At 42.3% G+C, this 21,725-nt stretch overlaps 1 protein-coding gene across 1 annotated transcript in view; it reads right to left on the bottom strand.

Annotated features, from left to right (window-relative positions):
- Positions 1–21,725, bottom strand: part of LOC149473545 (uncharacterized) — an 84,650-nt gene that overhangs the window by 24,473 nt on the left and 38,452 nt on the right. The window contains exons 11-19 of the mRNA XM_089677582.1: positions 19,852–19,964; positions 15,459–15,594; positions 15,167–15,337; positions 14,158–14,283; positions 10,910–11,173; positions 8,979–9,041; positions 2,934–3,029; positions 600–701; positions 319–501 (exon numbers count right to left, since the gene is read on the bottom strand). Coding sequence (XP_089533708.1) covers positions 319–501; positions 600–701; positions 2,934–3,029; positions 8,979–9,041; positions 10,910–11,173; positions 14,158–14,283; positions 15,167–15,337; positions 15,459–15,594; positions 19,852–19,964 — 1,254 coding nt within the window. The remainder of the gene's footprint in view (positions 1–318; positions 502–599; positions 702–2,933; positions 3,030–8,978; positions 9,042–10,909; positions 11,174–14,157; positions 14,284–15,166; positions 15,338–15,458; positions 15,595–19,851; positions 19,965–21,725) is intronic.

The following is a 21,725-nucleotide window of genomic DNA, read 5'->3' as shown; positions in this document are numbered from 1 at the left end:
AAACAGTAAAAACGCAGACAGGACTACCCTAGGTTAGCAAGAAAAAAATGTTTTGGCTGAGATACATTTAAGGCTGCATTCACATCTCCATGTCACATGAAAATGCATTTTTTCATGCTACACCGATAGTCCTTTCATTTCAATGGGCTGCCCTAGGAGCAACAAAATGCCTAAGAAGTTTCTGCCTCATTTTTGAGCATTGAGCTTTTGCGCATTTGTCATTTTGTAAACATGCTTGTTTGTGGCATGCTTAGAATGGAACCCTAATCACAATTGTGCTGTCATCATCCTGAGATCTGTATTATCCTAATGTCTTACATTTTGGAGGTCAGCAGATTTCTTCTCCAGTGCCATAGATGTCCTTCGCTCCCTTTCCAAAGCTTCTCTCAAATCTGCTAAGTCTCTTAGCTTCTCTTCCTCCAATGTGTGTCTCTGTATCTGAAGTGCATCTCTCTTTTCATTCTCCCACTTCTTCTGCTCCCTCAGCAGTGTATTGTGCACCTGATTGACAAGAAATAGTAAGACAAAACCAACGCAACATGTTGTTGTGTAGAGTATTAGTTGTGATAGGTGGTAAAGTGTAAAAATATATCCCTTACCAACTCTCTTGCTTCTTGTTTTAATTCTACAGCCAGCTTTTTCATTGTATCCTTCTGTGACTTGAGAGCATCCTTCAGTTTTGTAATTTCTTTATCCTTCATCTGAAATATGAACATACTGTATATTCCCAAAGAGCCCAGCAAGACAGGTACTAATGTGTAGCACTTTACATTTTGAACGTTAAAGTGATACTAAAGCTAAAAATGTTTTTTAGTTTAATGCATTCCTTGCATTAAGGTAAAAATATTATTTTTATTTCCATGTTCTCCCTCTTCCTTGTGTGAAGGGGAAGAGAGTGAGAATGGATCCAGCGCTGTGAACGGCTGCATCTTTTCTCCCCTCTCTTCCTCTTCCCACAGGACTTCAGCAGTAGCAGGAGCCATTGGCTCCTGCTGCTGTCAATCAAATTTAGTGAGTAGGAAGTGGAGGGCACCGCTCCATAGACACACAGTTCGGGAGTGTTGATCTGGGAACACATGAAGAAGAGTAAAACCCAGGATTGCCAGTGGGGGACCTGAGAAGAGGAGGATCTGGGACACTCTGTGCAATACCATTGCACATAGCAGGTGAGTACAACATGTTTGTTATTTTAAGCCCACAAAAATTACTTTACCTTTAAAGCAATCTTAACTCAGATCTTTTTGTTACTAATGTTGAGTTTTAAAGCTGGACTTCAGGCATGCAGCTAAATACACAGATGAAATACATATATGGGAGCTGTTTTGCCAGCCAAAGGATTTGTATTTATGTCCATCCAGTCTTGAGATTTGCACAGCTCTACTGTACACCACAGCTCTGTCCGGCAGTGCAAGAGACCTGATTTTTCTCTGCTGTAGTTCAGTAACACTTACAGGTCTTGTCCTGCCCCCAGTTTGTAACCACACACTGAAAGAAGAATCTGCAGACTGATGATCTAAATATCTCTGTCACTCTGCTCTCTTTTCCCTTCAGCATGTTTCTTCTTAACATTGCAGCACAAGTGATTGTCTCTCTTTATGCTGCTTATTCCTTCCCTAGTCTGAGCTCTGCTGTACAAGGGACTTCTGGAGGCTGATACCAAATCAAAATCAGGTAGATATGGTAGGGGCATGGAGGTGTTCAGTGTAGTTCCCCAAATTGCCCACTAGATGTCACCATAGGTAGGGTTTGGAATCCTGTAGTGAGAAAAGGGAGTGCATGGACCTACAGTAAGTAGTCATTAGAGGTCCTTAGAGCAGTGGGTCAAGTGTACCATAGATAGTTAAAGTGTTACTAAACCCAGGACCCTGCATTCACTATATCTGGTCTCCCACAGTACACAGAACATGGAAGTGCAATTATTTTAGTAAATATAAACTGCTAAATACCTTTTCTCATCAGAAGTTAGAGCAGTCTTGTGTCTTCTATCCGTTTTCAGCCCAGCACTAGCTAAAGCTTGTAAGAGGAGTTTTCTTTCTGCACTAGGGGGATGCAAAACCCCTTACCTCTGTCTGACCAGTGCTGATTGGCTTTGTGCTGATCACATGCACTCTCCCAAGAAAAAAAAAAAACCTTTCTAGCAATACACACAAAACTGAGCATGTGCAAAATGCCTTCCGTAAGAGGCGGTCACTTAAACAAGGAGAAGAACAGAGCAATCAGGAACAAACAGCCTTTTTACACAATGCAGAGGATTAACCCCTTAGGTTCCACAGTGAGTATAACAAGCATGCTTTACTGCATATACAGACTGATTTTACTGTTGTAACAATTTAACAAGTACCAAGCTCTGCCTCTGCAGTGTGGGGAATCTTGGGTAGAGGGCTCTGCATATAAATAGTATGGCAGGAATCTACCTGTACTCAGTTGATCTTGGGAAGCAGTGCAGAACCAACACAAAAAAGTTGCAACCTTTAAGGATCTATCTTCTAATAGCTTCCTCTTAAGAGGGAAGCAAGGAAGGAGAGGTGCAGGATTGTAAAACTACTCACATCCCTTGGCTATCGGATTTAGAAATCTGACAAACCTCTTAAAGGAATGGGCTGCTTTTTGACCCAGCTCTCTGCTTGTTAATGCCACATTTATCATTGGCAACTGAAGAAAAGTTTGTTCAGTTGGACATTTTGATTGATTCTATATTGCTCAGCCAAGAAAAAAAAAAAATAAACCCAGTGACAGAGTTCATAGTTTTTTTTTCTATGACTTTTGTTATATGGACTAAACAGTGTATGAGCTTGTCAAGAGTATCTTACCTTCATCTAATGAGTATACTGTATTTTATTTCTGCTGATAGAATGACAGGTCAGAGGTGAAATAGACCAAAGTATGATCTAGTCTTTTCATATGATATCATTCAATTAATTTCTGTGCATTACCTCCAGAGAATTTGCTACTTTATTCATTTCCTTTTTCAGAGATTCTGCTTGATCTTGAAGAGCTTTCGCTTTGACTTGCTCCATCCCTTCTGTAAACTAAAAAGGGGCAATGCAATAGAAGAGGGGTCAAGTCCACAATAGAAGGTTAGACAAATCTTGCATGTTGCCTTAGCAAAAAGGCCTTTTTGTCAGATAAGCAATTGATCAACTATGTTTTATAGTATGAAACTATTCTGTTCTAGCAATCATTACCAGGCACTTGATGGAAGAATACCTCCAGGAAGTTGCTGCTTTGGAAGGCTTAGGTGTGATGAGAAAGCTATACTTAAAGGATAAGTTCACCTTTTAAAAAAAAAGAATAAATGCACATTTTTTTGCAGGTAAAAAAAAGTTCATTTATTTTTTGTTTCCGGAACCTCTAAAACATTGCAGCAGCAATCAGCAGATCGCTGGTGCCTTGCAGTTCTCCTGCAGAACTGTCAGTGTATCTGTGTGCCCGAACACCTTGTACAGGTAAGCAGATATTTACTAACAGGAAGGCTCAATGAACTACCATGGTGCTTCACAGTGCTGTGGTAGTTCATTGAGAACTACAAGCCAACAGCTGCTGGAATGCTGGAACTTGTAGTCTTCTGATTCACATAATACTGTGAATGAGAGATGTGGCTGAGTGGGTGGAGCCCCGCATGGCTGTGTGTTTTTAAAAACTGTGACAGTAGCTGGGGGAGAGGAGAAGATTCCCCGATAGCTGTCACAACAGGTATTGGGAGTGGGGGGCCAGTCCATTCCTAGATGTTATATGTTACACCCTTACTGTCAGTATAACATGTTACAAAAGGTGAACTTATCCTTTAAAAATTATCTCTAGCCATTCTTTTTTAAAGGGAAAGATTTGAATTCCTATCTGGCTTTACTGCCATGAGAGGCTTTGTTGGAGAGATTTCTTTACTTCCTGTCTGGTAAAAATTTGTGCTCAGGGCAGGAAGTGAGGGGAAATCTCTCTAACAGCAACACAATGTGGGAATGCTACAGAATGCTACAGCCCCTGTCAGCTTTTTATTGCTGTTTCCCCAGTGCATGTGTCCCTCATTTCCTGTCTAGTAAAATATTGTCTCCAGAACAGAAAGCGAGATGAATCTAATGAAGACCTGTTAGCAGCAAACCTGACAGGGGTTCTGAGTTTTCCCCATTTTAGACAAAACTAAAAGAAGTTTTGGGTATACACAAAGTTTAACCCCATTAGAGTCTTTTGCTAGGTCCACTGCAGCAAATGTATTTCTCCCACACTGTTCAGTTGCTGTTTATATACTTCCAGTTTCTGCACTCTGCTCTGGGAGATTTTTATAAACTTCTATGGAACTAATTAAAAAATGCAGCATGCAGAGAATGGAAGCTAGACATATTTGCACCCTAGGCAAGACCAGCTACTTGCGCCCCCCCCCAAAAAAAAAAATAAAAGTTTTTAAAAACAGTAGAAACTATTAAATCAACAAAACTTGAAACTGCTAAATTTCTTTTAATTTGCAAAAATAAGTGCCATAAGATGCTACCAGCACCAATATTAAAGACAAAATCAGTGTCACAGATGGACTGTATCTGTGGCTGACAGTGGCAGGGTGACAGTTGCAGTGAGTGGAGGATGATGGATTCACACTCTGACAGATCCCAGGGTAGAACTCCCCAGGCAATGGGGGGAGATAAAACGATGTGACAGTAAGCAGCTGAACTGAGCGATCCCAAACAGTGACAGATCCGACACAACACACCACCACCATGGACACAGATCAGCAGGCACTAGAAGAGCAAGCTGTGGGATCATGATGATGTCATCACTCACTGACACATTGCATATGTGATGGATGTCTGGTCAGCCAGGACCCTGTGTGAGGGTCACACTCACACAGACATGAGACATTAGAGTCAGACATTACCTTCATCCGCAAGCACAGCTCCACCTCCACTGATGAAAGGGAAGAGAAGGGCTGGAACTCCACAGTGATCAGCAGCCGCCAGCCAGCTTGCAGTAAGGGACTGAGTCTGAGAGGATCACTGGAAGGAGCAGCAGCTCAGCTGTTACACTGGTCTCAGACACCCGGCATCTTCCTCTGTCCTTTCTTCCTCCTCTCTGACGCCCCTCCTCTCAGCTGAAAGATCATTCATGACATGGCGGCATTCCACACAGAGAAAGTGTCAGCCACTGTTGTGCCCAGGCACCCCTAGGTGGCAGTGCGCCCTGATATATCCTGATGAAGTCACGTGACAGACCGTGACGTAACGCGTAGGTACGCAAGTAGGAGGAGCTTCCGGTACGCGGTGATGTCACTTCCGGCACGAGCGCCATTTGGTGCACTTGTTTGTTCATACCCATGCAGTACACCTATAATGTGGTGTGAGGGCCTGACTGTGACTGTCAAAATGTGAGTGGACATTTTGTATTTATCTAGAAGTGATCAATAAAACAGTTTCACACTATATTGGCCATTCTCTGTCTTACTACTGGGGCCGTTTATGGAGAGCACTATATACAGCAGTGTCACTAGTGGCTGGAGGCAAAACCAGTAGAAGGAGGAGAGAGTACCACCACCATTACTAAGAAGACCACCTTGACCTGGGAGGATTGTTTGAGTGATTCATAAGGCTCATTGGTCCTGTGGGGCCTGGACAGGAAGGTGAGGGGGCACTCCAGCTACTAAGGATTGGCACGTTATCAGCACAAGCATGAGAATATCACTTGCTTGTGTGTGTGAAGTTGTGGCATTTATGTGGACATTTTTTACTACAGCATCCATGTGCAATTAGGAGTGGAGTGCTGCAGTATTGTTTTGCAGTGTTTGGCATGGCTCACTGTGTTATTACTTCATCCCCTAAAGCAGCGGTTCTCAACCTGTGGGTCGCGACCCCTTTTGGGGTCGAACGACGCTTTCACAGGGGTCGTCTAAGACCATCGGAAAACACATATTTCCGATGGTCTTAGGAACCGAGACACCGCTCCTCTATCTGTCTCCAGGTGTGGGCGGGATGACATGCCACCCCAGTCATCTGGACACACCCCCGGGATCAATCCTCGTTGGTGATTGGCCGCCGGAACTGTAGCTCAGGAGAGGCACACAGGCGGCCAATCACCGGCGAGGAGGTGGAGCTTGGAGAGGAGTCGTCGAGCAGCACCGCGAAGATCGAGCGAGTGAAGAGGAGCAGAACGGCCGGAGAAGGAAGACAGCTGACCGGTAAGTGTCTGTACCATGGGAGAGGGAGGGAGCGAACGAGCCCAGGCTGGAGCAGGGGTCAGCAAGGTAAGTATCATTGGTGTCAGTGGGAGGAATAGTGCCCAATCATTGGTGTCACTAATACCAATGATGGGGCACTATTCCTCCCACTGACACCAATGTTGGGGCACTATTCCTCCCCCTGATACCAATGTTGGGGCACTATTCCTCCCACTGAAACCAATGTTGGGGCACTATTCCTCCCACTGAAACCAATGTTGGGGCACTATTCCTCCCACTGAAACCAATGTTGGGGCACTATTCCTCCCACTGAAACCAATGTTGGGGCACTATTCCTCCCACTGACACCAATGATGGGGCACTATTCCTCCCACTGACACCAATGATGGGGCACTATTCCTCCCTCTGGCACCAATGATGGGGGCACTATTCCTCCCACTGGCACCAATGATGGGGCACTATTCCTCCCACTGGCACCAATGATGGGGCACTATTCCCCCCACTGGCACCAATGATGGGGCACTATTCCCCCCACTGACACCAATGATGGGGCACTATTCCCCCCACTGGCACCAATGATGGGGCACTATTCCCCCCACTGACACCTATGATGGGGCACTATTCTCCCCACTGACACCAATGATGGGGCACTATTCTCCCCACTGACACCAATGATGGGGCACTATTCCTCCCACTGACACCAATGATGGGGCACTATTCCTCCCACTGACACCAATGATGGGGCACTATTCCTCCCACTGACACCAATGATGGGGCACTATTCCTCCCACTGACACCAATGATGGGGCACTATTCCTCCCACGGACACCAATGATGGGGCACTATTCCTCCCACTGATACCAATGATGGGGAACTATTCCCCCCACTGACACCAATGATGGGGCACTATTCCCCCCACTGACACCAATGCTGGGGCACTATTCCTCCCACTGATACCAATGATGGGGCACTATTCCTCCCACTGACACGATGATGGAGCACTATTCCTCCCACTGACACCAATGATGGGGCACTATTCCTCCCACTGACACCAATGATGGGGCACTATTCCTGCCACTGACACCAATGATGGGGCACTATTCCTACCACTGACACCAATGATGGGGCACTATTCCTACCACTGATACCAATGATGGGGCACTATTCCTCCCATTGACATCAGTGATGGGACACTATTCCTCCCACTGACACCAATGACGTGGCACTACTCCTCCCACTGCAAAATTACAGTTATGAAGTAGCAACGAAAATAATTTTATGGTTGGGGGTCACCACAACATGAGGAACTGTATTAAGGGGTCGCGGCATTAGAAAGGTTGAGAACCACTGCCCTAAAGGGATACACACACTTTTCTGCACTGATTTATGATCCCTCAGTTGAGGATCAAGAAGGGTGAGTGTGTCATATTTGTGTTTGTCATTAGTTTAGTGAGTGGGGGCTGGTGTTCGTATAGCCCACCATTATTATCTACTTATGCGTTCATTTCCTGCAATCCCATTTTAAGAGTTATGTATAACATTATACTGGTTTGATATTTTTTATGAGTTATGCATAGCGCCGCACTACCCTGATATACATTCATCAGTGCGCCCTAGGCGGCTGCCTAGTTTGCCTAGTGGAAGCACCGGTCCTGCTGACAAGTAGCAGCCAAAACAGCAGGGAGAACTGACATTTTTCAGCAGCATGAGTAGAACAGGTCACCACAGCTTGCCACCTCCCAAACAGGAGAAAAAAGGAACATAAAACCTACAATCCATATACCCTAAATTAAAATTATTACTGGTATTAATTTTATCATTAATTTATACATTGCAGCACTGAACACAGCAAGACATTCAGGACTTTACCTAATAATATTAAAGCATACACAAATAAACAGAACACTAGAAAAGGAACCTTGGTCAAAAGAGCTGCATTCTACAATAGACAGACATATGATATGTGACGACAGGGGATGTGTTTGTGAAGTGATAGCAAATATCAGAAAAATAGGGTGGTGGGAGAAGTGATGAAGTTTAAGAGCGTTCTTAAAGAATTGGTGAATACCTGATGGCATCTGAAAGGAAGTTTCAGAATAAGGGAGTAACATGAGACAAAAGTCCACTATGAGTGGGAAGCAGTTTCCAGAGAAGAAAGAAAAATGGATGTCCACCAGTCTATTTTTGGACTATGGGAAGCCATGGAGGGAACAGAGATTTCCAGAATTCAGCAAGTGAATTAAGACACAGCATTTATATTAGAATGACATGGGGCTGTTTGTACAGGAAAAGACCTCAGAGTGTCACAGTAATCAGGACAGGACATATAGTCATTGCTAGAAATCCATCCAACGCTAACTCTTTGTAGTCCTACATACAACAGAGATTGTCAAAAATGGCCAGCACATTATAAAGTCCCCTTAAGTGAATTTACTGGGAGAGAAGAGAAGACAATGTTTCACTAATGTTTCAGGGATACTCAGATTCCCTTTACCAAGGTGACAGACAGGACTTTAGAAAAAATAGCCAACATATATAGTCAGATGCACAGGAGGAGTCATCAGGTTCGCCGTAAGTTATAAATCCCCCCCCTGTTTAGTATCTGTGTGCAGGACTATTAACAATTATGTTATAATATAAAATATCGTGATAGTTATTTTTATTGTTTGTTGTACAATACATACTGCCAAGAGCTACAGGGAGAGGTCACCGGGGGGGGGGAAATCAACATTTTTCTATTGGAACCACATGATTTGTAGTTGCATCCTCGATCTGTAACTGGAAGATATGCAAGTAGAATTATTTTAAACCAGTGACTTACCTGTTGGAACTCTTTCTGTTTTTGATTTTGCATTTCCTCCTTCAGTTTTACAATGTGTACCTCCTGAATAAGTGAAAAAAAAGCTTTATATTATGTTTTGTGTACTATGAAGTGTAATAAAATGATGAAAGCAAGCCAATCAACATTTTAGAGAATTTGTATCATAACAACACAAAGCATGTAGAAAGGAACCACTTGCACCTTTTCTAGTATCTGGTATAGTCAAAACAACATAAGACAGATAAGATAAGAAGAAAAAAGGTGTAAAAGTATTTATTCTCTAGCTGCATTGCTGTGACTGCTAACCTAAAAGTCACAAAGCAAGTACTTGACTTGATGTCTGTTAAGTGATGACACCGTGGGGTAGATTTACCAATACTGGAGCACTCAAAATCTGGTGCAGTGCTGCATGGTAGCCAATCAGCTTCTGACTTCAGCTTGTTCAATTAAATTATGGCAATAAAACCTGGAAGCTGATTGGCTAGCATGCACAGCTGCACCAGATTTTGTTCTATCCAGCTTTAGCAAATAACCCCCACTGTATCTTCTGCTGACTTGAACATAGAAAATCTACTTTCCTACCACATTCTGCTTTAGCGTGAGTGTAGTATTTTATATATTTTCTATATCTATTATGGTTAAAATCAAAATACAAGTTTAAACAACGTTTTATTTGTTTTGCATATAGATAGTGGTACTAGTTTAGGAACCCAGTTGGGTTTTTATTGTTATGTAGGGCTCCATTAGAGATATTTGTTTTACATGGTTTGCTGAAAAAAGCCTGCATTCTTTGTTACTGGGCTTAGTTACTAATCTAAAATTTACTGATAGCTGAATTACTTAAACTTACCATACAGGATTAAAAACAGACACATTTTGATTAGCATGTGGCCATACCTGCTTGACAAACATTAACTGTTTCAACAACTTTTGTTAAAGGGACATGCAAGTAACGACATAGTGGATCAAGTGTTCTTCTTGATCAGTGGCTGCAGCCCCTGATCAGCATATTTTGACAACTGTATGGACAGGTTTACTCTCCCTCTTCTTACCTATGTTGTATAGCCAGGTCAAAGGGAGTTTCATTTGTAAAGAGAGTTGGAAGGTAAACAGCCAGTGCAGGCCTCTCCCATAAGAGAACCCCTAGTGGTCTGTGAATCCAGTGTTATGGGTCCACCTTGTATTAAATGTTTATTTTTAGATTTTATGTACAACATATGTGTGTGTGTGTGTGTGTGTGTGTGTGTGCGTGCGTGCGTGCGTGCGTATATATATATATATATCTCAATTGGCAGTTTAAAAACATTTTAAACCTGCCCCCCACACACACATACACACACAAATACACTCAACGGCCACTTTGTTAGGTACACCTGTTCAATTGCTTGGTATCACAAACTGCTCATCAGCCAATTTACACTGCAGTAACTCAATGCATTTAGGCATGTAGACGTGGTGAAGATGACTTGCTGAAATTTAAGCCGAGCATCAAAATGGGGAAGAAAGGGAATTTAAGTAACTCTGAATGTGGCATGGTTGTTGGTGCCAGATGGGCTGGTGTGAATATTTCACAAACTGCTGATCTATTGGTATTTTCACGCACAACCATATCTAGGGTTTACAGGGAATGGTCCGAAAAAGAGAAAATATCAAGTGAGCGGCAGTTGTGTGGACAAAAATGCCTTGCTGATGTCAGAGGTCAGTGGAGAATGAGCATTCGATTTCAGCTGCAACATTTAGATGGTAGGGTCAAAATTTGGTGTAAAAGACAAGAAAGCATGGATCCATCCTACCTTGTATCAACGATTCAGGCTGGTGGTGGTGTAATGGTGTGGGGGATATTTTCTTAGCATTAGCAAGGTGTACCTAATAAAGTAGCCTGTGAGTGTATACCAGGCCACTATAATTTTCTTTTTTTAGCTAAGCATTACCCTATCCTGTAGATGCTGGATCTGCAGTTCAGCAATATGCTTGCCATGCTCCTCCTTTAATGCTTCAGCAGCCAGTGCCTGGGTTTCTTTTTCAGTCTTCATGGATGATATGACATCTCTCTGCTTCAGCAGATCCAGCTCCTTTTCAGAGAGAATCTTTTCAAGAGAAGCTATTCTTGTGCTCTGATCTCTGACCTGGATACTTAGGTCATCAATCTGTTGAGTAAATGCTTCTTGCTGTTTTATAGCTTCTTCCTCTTGAATCTGTACAGTTGAAAAATTTTGCAGCATGAATAGCATTGTTATGAAAGGATATTTAACCTATTACACTATTTGGCCAAAGCTTTGTGGGCACCTGACCACCATACCTATAGGAGGGGTCACTGCACATTCCATTGGAAAATCATAGGCACTGAGGGAGTTGGCTCTTTCTATTGACTATGCACATTTTGATTCTTTCGGTAAGGCTTTTTGCAGGATTTTGGAGTGTGTCCATGAGAGTTTGTGTCCATTCACTCAAAAGACCATCTGTAAGGTGAGGTACTGATGTAGGAAGTGAAGACCTGTCTTGAAATTCTAAATCATACAAAATCACCCCAAAGGTGTCAAATAAGGTTGAAGACAAGGCTCTATGCAGGCCACTTAGGTTCCTTCAAACCAAACATATTAAACCATGTCTTTATGGACCTGGCTTTTTGCACAAGGTCACAGTCATGATGGAACTGAAAAGGACCCTCCACAAACAGTTGCCATGAGGCTGGAAGCACATGTTTGTCTAAAATATACTTCTATACACTAGAATTAACAGTGCTCTTCACTGGAAATACCTGAACTCAATTTGGAGGAATGTTCACATACTTTTGGCCATGTACCGCAGGTATCATAATCAGTTGTCAACAACTGTTTAGACATATAGGGGTTTATTTACTAAAGCTGGAGAGTCCAAAATCAGACTCACTTCTGCATAGAAACCAATCAGCTTCCAGGTTTCATTGCCAAAGCTTCATTGAACAAGCTGAGGTTAGAAGCTGATTGGTTTCTATGCAGAAGGGAGTCTGATTTTGGACTCTCCAGCTTTAGTAAATAAACCCCATAGTGTATATGTTAATAGTAAATCAGTTCAATGGAGATTTGTTTCTTATTGTGTCAATTTTAAAGAACCTTATTTAGCTGTATTATGATGATTTACTCTCTACACTGGTGGCAAAGTGAAACCTAACTATAAAAAATAATAATAATAATATCCAATAAATGCATATGCAAATTATGAAAGATCAGTTGAAGATGCATGTACCATAAGTTGAAGAAATTTAAAGTGGTTCTAAAGGCTCGTGATTTTTTAACTTTATGCATTCTATGCATGAAGGTAAAAAACCTTCTGTATGCAGAGGCCCCCCAGCCCCCTCCAATCCTTACCTGAGCCCCCTCCGATCGAGCGATGTTCATAATAGTCTCGACTGTATAGGTACTCTTCCTCTTCATTGGTTGCTGTCAATTGCAGCCAGTGAACCAATGAGGAGAGAGCAGGGGGCAGAGTCTAGCCGTGCCTCTGTGTCCTTGTGTCTTATGGACACACAGAGCAGCTGCTCAGGAGCGAGCCCCTAGTGGTGCCCCCAGGGCAAGCAGCTTTCTCTGGGGGCACTGCTCAAGGGGGAGGAGTCAGAGCGCTGGCTGGGGACCCAAAAGAAGAGGATCAGGGCAGCTGTGTGAAAAATCTCTGCACAGAGCAGGTAAGTATATACATGTTTGTTATTTTATTATTTTTTAAAAGAAGCTTTAGTATTACTTTAAGCACTCCCATAAAGGAAGACTATATACACAGACTTGTATCTTACACGAGATTTGATCAAATCAATGCTGCATTGATCTAATCCCAAATCTATTTCTAGCAGTTAGAATAGCTATAGGTCAATGCTGGCAGAAAGCTATGGTACCTCCTGTAAATTACAAACTGAATTGAATCTTAAATAATGAAAGAAGCAGGGGCGGACTGACCATATGGGAACTCGGGCACAGCCAGAGGGCCCAGAGTCAGTAGGGGGCCCCAGGAGATGCCCCTGGTACCTTTTTCATAGGCTTTTTTGGGTGTGGTTTTAGTGTGGGTGAGGACACAGGGGCCCCATGATCCCCTTTTGCCTGGGGGCCCCATGAGTTGTCAGTCCGCCCCTGGAAAGAAGTTGAGCATTTTACATAGATCACAAATTAAATTTTAACAAATCTGAAGCCCCAAATCCAATTCAATGCTATTCAGAAGCTTTCATTGCTCAGTCTCTGCTGTGGAGATCTCTGTTTCTTTCCTGTCTACTCTATACTGGACAACAGGTACCACAAGGGGAAACAATGTCAAAAACTAATGACAGCCTAACAAGGCAAACATGGACAAACTGCACTGGCATACAAGGAACAGTGGCTGCAATTCATATCTCATAAACATGACAGATAATACCAAGCAAAAATATTGCCTAATGCCATAAAGTACAATAAAAATAACTAAATAAGTGACCTAGTCTAAAATATGTATATCATGAGCTTTCTAAAACTGAAAGATATAGCTGGACTGCCATTTACTAACCAATGTTATCTAAACATAGATGCAAAACCTGGTATGAAGAGCACAACATTTAGACTAGGGTTTCTCAACCAGGGTTCCAGGGAACCACAAAGTCATATAATAGTTCTGGAATAATATCATATTTACATATAATGTTTTGGATCATTGAGTTGCACTCTATGTTTTATTATTGAATAGGTGCTGTGGATTTTACCTTGAGTGTTCAGCTTGCAATATTATTGGTTTTATTGATTTTTTGATTGCACTGATTGTTTTTTATCTTTGTTATAAGAACATGTACTTGGCCTAGAAAATGAAGACTAATGTAGTCCCCACATCTAAGAATTGATAAACTGCAACAAAATACAAAGTGTACTTGGGTTTAGATACACTTTGTTACATTACAATCTTGGTGTTATTTGGTGTGGTTTAGTAAAGTCATCTAGAACTGATTCTGATTCACCAACATGCTTATCAAGCAGTGGTAATATGCAAAATGCAGAAACTTGTGTTAGCATACAATAAACTGAAGTCAATTTGGTTACTATGAATTTCTACACAGTGCTCTTTCTTATTGCCCTTTACAATGCTTCACTGAATGAGCCCACAAACTGCCATTTCCAAGATGCATAACTGCAGCTCCCAGTTGAATTGATATAAAATATACACAATATCAGATTACCTCTTATGGTCATACCTGTGTCTGGGTCTCATACTTCTTTTCCAGTTCACGGAGTTGGGATTTTAACTGCTTATTTTTTTCCTGCTTTTCTGCACACTCTGCCCTTGTTTCTTCCAGTCTACACTGTGACTCCTCTAAATTCTGCAAATCAATTGAGATCAAAAAAAGATTTAGAACAGGATTCAGTGGATATTCCCAATACATATTTCAAAGTCCACTGATGCTAATGGCTTAGGTCCTATCCAACACAAGTGTCCTACAGCCAAGCACTAAACATTATTACTGTTTATCTGCAGGTATCAGAAACAGCTAATCTGTAATTGTGATATTACAGAGACAAGCACTTTATTAAATGGCACTTACAGCTTATTAACAAGATCAGCATACACCAATTACATATTAGCAACCTAACAGAGCCAGTGCTGAGCCATTATAAATTATATGTACTGTATATAAAACATTTATAAGTGGTTTTTCAGCCGGTACAAAAAGATTAAAAGTCAGCAGCTACAAATACTGTCACTGGTGACTTTTAATAAAAGGACACATCACCTGTCCAGGAATCCAGCGCTGTCCTCACCGAAGCCAATTCTTTGGTTGGCTGGTCTTCAGGTCCCCAGCACCGCCATCTTGGATGTGGGAAGTCGGCTATTACTCCCTGCAGCTTCACAGCCAGCTTCCCATTGTGCATGCGTGAGTTGCACTGCGCTTTGTGAATGGACCAGCAGCTTCCTGGGACATGTGAATGGACCAGCAGCTTCCTGGGACATGTGATGTGTCCCAGGAAGTTGCGAGCAGAGGGCAAACTACTGCTACTACCTGCCAGAAATAGGTACCCACTCTCCCCAAATTAAAAAGTGCCAAAAATATTAGAGGAAGTTAGGGTGAAGTTCTGCTTTAAGTGATATCTAAAATTAGTATGGTTGGTATAACTGTCTTAGTACGTACAGTCTGCTCATAAAAGCACTGTTAGGATCTGTATAATATCTGTTCTGAAGCCTATCTGCTGATTCTATGACCTCACCTCTTGTAGTTTCTCTGTCTTGGCTCTGGCTGTCCTTTGCTCAGAGAACAGTTCTGATTTGGTGTTGCTGAGCTGTCGTTCCAGTTCCTGGCGCTCCATAAATGAAATGCTGCCCTCCATGTGCCTTATGCGGGCTTTTAACTCCTCCCGTTCCGTAGTTAAAGAGGCGATCTTGTTGGCAGAAATGCAATAACAATTTGTGATTCAAGTATTAGGAAGACTTCATTTGCGTCATATTAAGTCATATAGAATAACAGCGAGAATATTCTTTTTCTTTATTTTAAGACTGTACCTCATACTGAAAGCTTGTTATCTGACTGCTGTGTGTGCTGGAACATTGCTGCCGTATAGATTCGAGTTCCAGCTCTAGTTCTTGGAGTTCCTTCATGCATTCACCACGTTTGTATTCCAGGATCACCAACTCTCTCCTGCAGTGCAGCATATAAAATTCTATATTATTATTATTTATAGATAAAAGGCAAACAATTTATGTAGTACAGTACAAACATACTAAAACATGAGAGAGGAGGTGAGGGGGCCCTGTTTGATGCAGGATGGACAGGCAGAAGATGATGGGTGTTGATTATCCAGTAATGAATGCTTAGGGGAGAAAGGGAGATGAAAAGCTTGTGAAAAGTGTATAAGGAGGGCTATCCATGGTATATCAGACTTTCTGTGGCTTAATCTAAGACCCAATATCTAAGACTAAGGTTGATATATTGTTTTCTACAGTTATTAACAGTTAACAATACTCAAGACCTAACTTCTCAGTTTACCGCTTTTCTCCTAAACACTTTCAAAGACATGAGTTGCTTACTTCTTTCACATATCCTGAAAATATTCATTTGTAGCCATGTGTGAGGATTTCTTAACCAGTATGTATTGAGCTTTGCTGCTACGTATTCTCCAGAAGTGTGTCTACTGGACATGGTTAGTTCTTCAATTTTACATACAGTGCATGTACTAGACCTATATTTAGGTTATTTTTATTTTATTCCCTAAAAATTGTACCTTAGAAATTCACTTTATTTTGTTTATTAACTTAAAGCGGTAGAAAACTGTAAAAAATAAATCTAATGAATCTTCTCCCTACAGGTTAAGACCATAATTTGCTAGTATGCATCGCATACTAGCACACTATGAAAGACTTACCTGAAAACGAAGCCCTCCAGCGGAGTGCTGTCACCGCTCCCCGGGGCTCCATCTTCACCTGGTTTTGCTCCTGGGTAAGTGGGCAGCGGCTGTTTGACTGGTCGAGCCGTGATGACATCACTCATGCGCTTGCACGCGGTAGTTTCGGCTGCAGCACAGCTCTCTTAATGGATGGCAATGTATTGAGAGCACAGTGTGCATGCGCCAGGGAAATCACTGGCGCTGCAAAAGTAAATATGTATTTGTAGCTATTTACAGTACCTACGGGTCAGCCTTATTAGAGGCTTACCTGTAGGTAAAACATAAAAAAATCAACTTTACTTCCACTTTAATGGCATCACACTAAAATAAAATCTAAGCTAACAGACCCTGACCAGCTAGAATTTCTGAAGGCTATCGTTAGACCTTAGAAGAGTCTTTCGGTAGCAAGTAATCAGTGTCAGAACAAGGTCATCCAGTGCACAGGGTGAAGATGCAAAGCTGTGCCCCCCCCCCCGGCCTGGCAAAGGGGAAGAAAGCGGCAAGTGGGTGTTGGGGTGCAGGGAAGGGAGAATGGATGAGATAGAAGGCAGGTGCTATGAGCTGGGGAGTGAAAGGTGCATGTCACAGTGGTAGTGTAATTGAATAGGGTGGGAGGGGATGGGAAGAAGGGAAGTTCTGCAGGGGGTTAAAGGTGGGTAGAATGGAGGTGCCATGAGGAGGAGGAGAGGTTTGCGTTCAAAGGTGCTGTGATCTTCAAGGCAAAGTAGGCACAGTGACCCGAAAAAGTGGTGAGTGGGAGATGCTGTAACTGGCGGAGAGAAGATGAGGTGGTATGAGGAAAGGAATATGGTGGCAGGGAGTTGCTGCGACTACCAGAGGGAGTGGAATGTAATAAAAGGGGATTGGAGGGAGGTGTTGTAACCAGGATACCATGCCAATGTTTCTATTAGTTTGCAGCTAAGATATATCTTACTTTCTGGGTCCTGAGGAAGCTAATAAGTGAAACACGTTGACCTCTGTAGGACTTAGATGTCATAATACATAACACTGTGCTTTATTGGGCTGACTAGCCATATACTGTTTTTTATGTTAAATGTTTGGAAGATATGTTTCAATAAACATGTTTTATACAGTAATATGAGGTTGTGCGTTATATGTACCAGTAAAGTTCCATTCGTTTTTTGTGGTTTTTCATACAATACATATTTACTGGTCAACCTGGACCAGTGGCAGAGCCGCTGTTGTCGCACCTGTTGTGATATCACACCCTGCACTGTGGCTAAGGTGTGGGATAGGGGTTCATTGTATTTGCAGCTGTTTCTGTTCTGCAGCCGGTGACACTGTGCAAGCTGCCTGAACTGAGGTCACAACTCCAGAGCTGTCAGCACACCTCTGTCAGCTCCAGTGCTTGCTAGTAGTAGACTCCATCAACAAAATGTCTTTGGGCGCATACAAATCTTCCTTCCACAATTCGGCAGCACAGTACAGGGATTGATATTGTAGCAAGTAGCCCACAGCAGTCATGGGTCCCCATACAGCCTGACATGGCTCCTGCCCTGGGCCTCCCCACTGGATTCTGCTGTATAGCTACAGTTGGGGGGAACAGTTTTACTGATAGTTACCACCACAGGTCATATTTTAATTGTGGAGGGGGAAGTTTTATCTTTGACACAGCTGCTAACAATCTAGCAGGGTCTGTTCATGCCCAGTGGGCACATGTTATGGTGTATTTGCTGCATGCCTGCTGGTGTGTGTTGTGTAGGGCAGTGCAATGCATTGTTAAAATTTTCTTTTTTTAAGATGTATTCAAGATAACAAAAGACATTCAAATCCATGAGATGCAGTGACATGCATTGTGATAAAAATGCAGACATGCTGCATTTTTACATGACACACACCAATGTTGATATTTGGTGTGAACAGTGTACATAGAGAACAATTGCTTTCTGTATGCCCTTGCACTGAACCTGTGTTGATCAATGCAGATCAACACAGCTCACCATATTCAGTATGAATGAGACCTCAAACTGAAAAGGTGAAAATCCACCTAAAAGTCCTAGAGGTAAACAAATTATGTACAAAACTTCCTAAATATTGTAAGGAATGAATGCAATACAATTTGCTGGAAGATGTTCAGACGCCATGATTTTTTTTGCAGGTCTTTACAATGGTGCTCACTAATTCTTGCTGATGTCATCTTTTCATCTAGCAGATGTTTGCACAAAATACATTTCATTTACTTTGCAGTGGGAAAGTAGGTGACACCATGCAGCAATAGTGGGTCACCATGAATGTAGAATGTCCTTGCTGAGCATGTACAGATAGATCTGTTGGGAGTAGTAAAGTGCAGGAGACTAGACACCACTTTGTTTGTGCTGGCTGTTCTTCTCCACAATGACACGTTGCGTGCTGCCAGGCAAAAAGCAAGGTGCGGAAGGTGAGGGGCAGTGTGATTGACAGGTAGCAACCTCAGCCAATCAGAGTGTGTGGCTCTCTTTTCACACTCCCTCCACATGCAAAGGACAAGCCTGCCACTAAAGGGGTGGGAGTGGGGAGAGGTCATGCAGCATCCTGTAAAAGCTGTAGGGAAGAAGCCTGAGCGAGTCACATTTACTACACTGTGTGGAACTCACACAAGCTGCCATTCCACTCTCACATGGAAACATGCCCCTCCCACCCCCCGCTCCCCTTGCCCCAGCCGTGAATGCGACAGATAGTCTACCCTTGAAATGTATGTAAACCCTAACAATGAACTTTTCCTATTTGCTCCCTTTTGGTCCACTAAATATACCATTAAAGTGATTTGTTATATCTGTCCAAAAACTGCAAATATACCTTTTGATCCTTTCAGGGATTCATTGTTTTTAACTTGCTGTAGTGAGTTGGCAGTGCAGTACTTCTGCTGCACTGAAATCTCAAAGAGTCTTATTAGGCCTGCCCAGGTTACCTATGTGAACTACAAAACACCTCCTCCCATGTTATAGAGCTGTGAACAGAGGAAAGTGTTTTGTAGTCCAAATAAATAGCAGTCTTACTCTAGTACAGTACAGTGAATGAGCATTGTCACCCTAAGACAAGGAGGTGAGTTACCGGAAGGATCACCACCTTGTGACCCTGTAACAGGACGTTTGTTACTAGCAGGATCATCAGGATCACCAGGTGAAAATAAAAGTAAAAAAGCCTGAGAAAAGAAGGTCTAAGGACTGGTAAGCTTCAAAATATTACATTTATTTTCTTGGGGTCTGAAAACACTTGAAACTACACTTTTATATGACAATATGATGAATGGAGAAAATGCATATACATACATTTACTGTAAGAAGGGTTAGGGAGATTACTTATTGTACTTTTATGAGCCTGTTCACTGCCTGATACAAGCGTTCTCTAAATGGCTATCTGATATACAGAATGAATGTAGGGTTGGGGATATGTGTCCTTAGCACCCGAAGGTGAGGAGAATATGTTGTATGTGTGGGAACAAGGCTGGGAAGCCATAGTAAGCAGTGGAGACAGGAGACAATATGTTTTTATTGCGTTTATCATCTTCTTACCTGAAGTCCTCTTCTGTGATTTGACTTTCTCTCAGACGAGTCTCCATTTTCACTACTTCTTTCTGAGTCTTTTCTAGCAAATCTCGCAGGGATTCCAGCTCATTATATGCTTCCTACCATAAAGACGATACATACTTAGAATTAAGGTTCTGTGTGTCATATCAGATAGAGAACAATCACATGATAAAATGAAAATACAGGTAAATCCTCTTGTTGCCATTGTATCTTGCGCCTGTTCAAACGTGAATTAAAAATAAAACCCAGCATTTTGTTTGGGCTAAGTGTTGGTCTTTACAAGCTTAGAATATTGTAAGGCAACATTAAGTTGAATAAATTGTTGTTTTCATTATTAGATGTTCATTAGATTAAATTACATAAATTTTAAAATCGTTATGGTATTTATATTAGAATTGTCATATACTGTAATTCCACGTGTGTTAAAGGAAATGTGTTTGAGAGAAAAATTGGAGGCTGCCATCACTGCCAGGTGAGTGACCTTGAAAGTATTAAACCAGTAAGTCATCATAGCATGATAACAGTGAGGCAACAAGCATTTTTAAGGAAAGGATTAGCAATGGCAGCACCAATATTTCTCTGATGACAGGCTCACTTTAAACTGTCCATAGAAATTAAATATGCATGACCTGATCTGCTCAGTTGCGACTGCGTCAATAAATAGCTGCAGGTGTACTACCAGTGTACAACCTCTGCAGATGCAGCTTAGCCCTCAGAAGAAATATTTTTTCGGTTTACAGACTGCTGTTGCCCTGAAATGACTGGTGCCAGGGGTATCTACTCAATGCATAAAATGTGCACTTGGCTAAAATATTTGTTAATGTTTAGGTTATCCTTAGTCTGCATATAAATTATAAATTACAACTCTACTTCCTCCTCTCCTACTCCTCTTACTGTCAGGGTCCCCCAAGGTTCTGTCCTTGGACCTCTCCTATTCTCGATCTACACTTCTTCCTTGGGTCAGCTGATAGCTTCCCATGGTTTCCAATGACATTTCTATGCTGATGACACACAAATCTATCTCTCTACTAATCAGCTCACCCCCATCGGGTATTACCGATTTACTACCAGACATATCAGACTAGATGTCACACCACTTCCTAAAACACAATCTATCCAAAACTGAGCTCATAATATTTCCTCCCCCACGTGCCTCTTTCCCCGATTTCTCGGTCAGGATCTATAGCACCACTATCAACCCATCCCTGCATGCCAGGGTACTAGGGGTAACTCTGGATTCTGAACTATCCTTTCAGGTCCACATCCAATCCCTGTCCGAATCATGCTTCTGCAACATCTCCAGAATACGACCCTTTTTAACCAATGATACCACAAAGCTCCTAATTTACTCCCTAGTTATCTCTCGCCTCGACTACTGCAACTCCCTCCTCGTTGGCTTACCTTTACATAGGCTATCCCCCCTCCAGTCCATCATGAATACTGCTGCCAGGTTCATCCACCTTACCAACTGTTCAGTGTCTGCTACCCCTCTCTGACAATCCCTCTACTAGCTTCCACTCGCCTAACGAATAATATTCAAAATACTAACAACAACTTACAAAGTCATCCACAATTCTGCCCCCAGCTACACCACCAACCTGGTCTCAAAATATCAACCAAACCGCTCTCTTCGATCCTCCCAAGACGTTCTGCTCTCTAGTTCCCGTGTCACCTCCTCCTATGCTCGCCTCCAGGACTTCTCCCGAGCTTCTCCCATCCTATGGAACTCCCTACCCCAATCTGTCCGGCTGTCTCTTAATCTATCCACCTTTAGACTATCCATGAAAACATTTCTCTTTAAAGAAGCCTATTCTGCTTCTACCCGTTAAACCGCCATTTATTTGCTCCATTAGCTCATC

This window comes from Staurois parvus, unplaced genomic scaffold (assembly GCF_062004578.1).
Source record: "Staurois parvus isolate SC_StPar_1 unplaced genomic scaffold, SC_StPar_1.0 ptg000014l, whole genome shotgun sequence".
In the NCBI taxonomy this organism is placed as follows: domain Eukaryota; kingdom Metazoa; phylum Chordata; class Amphibia; order Anura; family Ranidae; genus Staurois; species Staurois parvus.
This window is presented reverse-complemented; position numbering and strand designations above follow the sequence as displayed.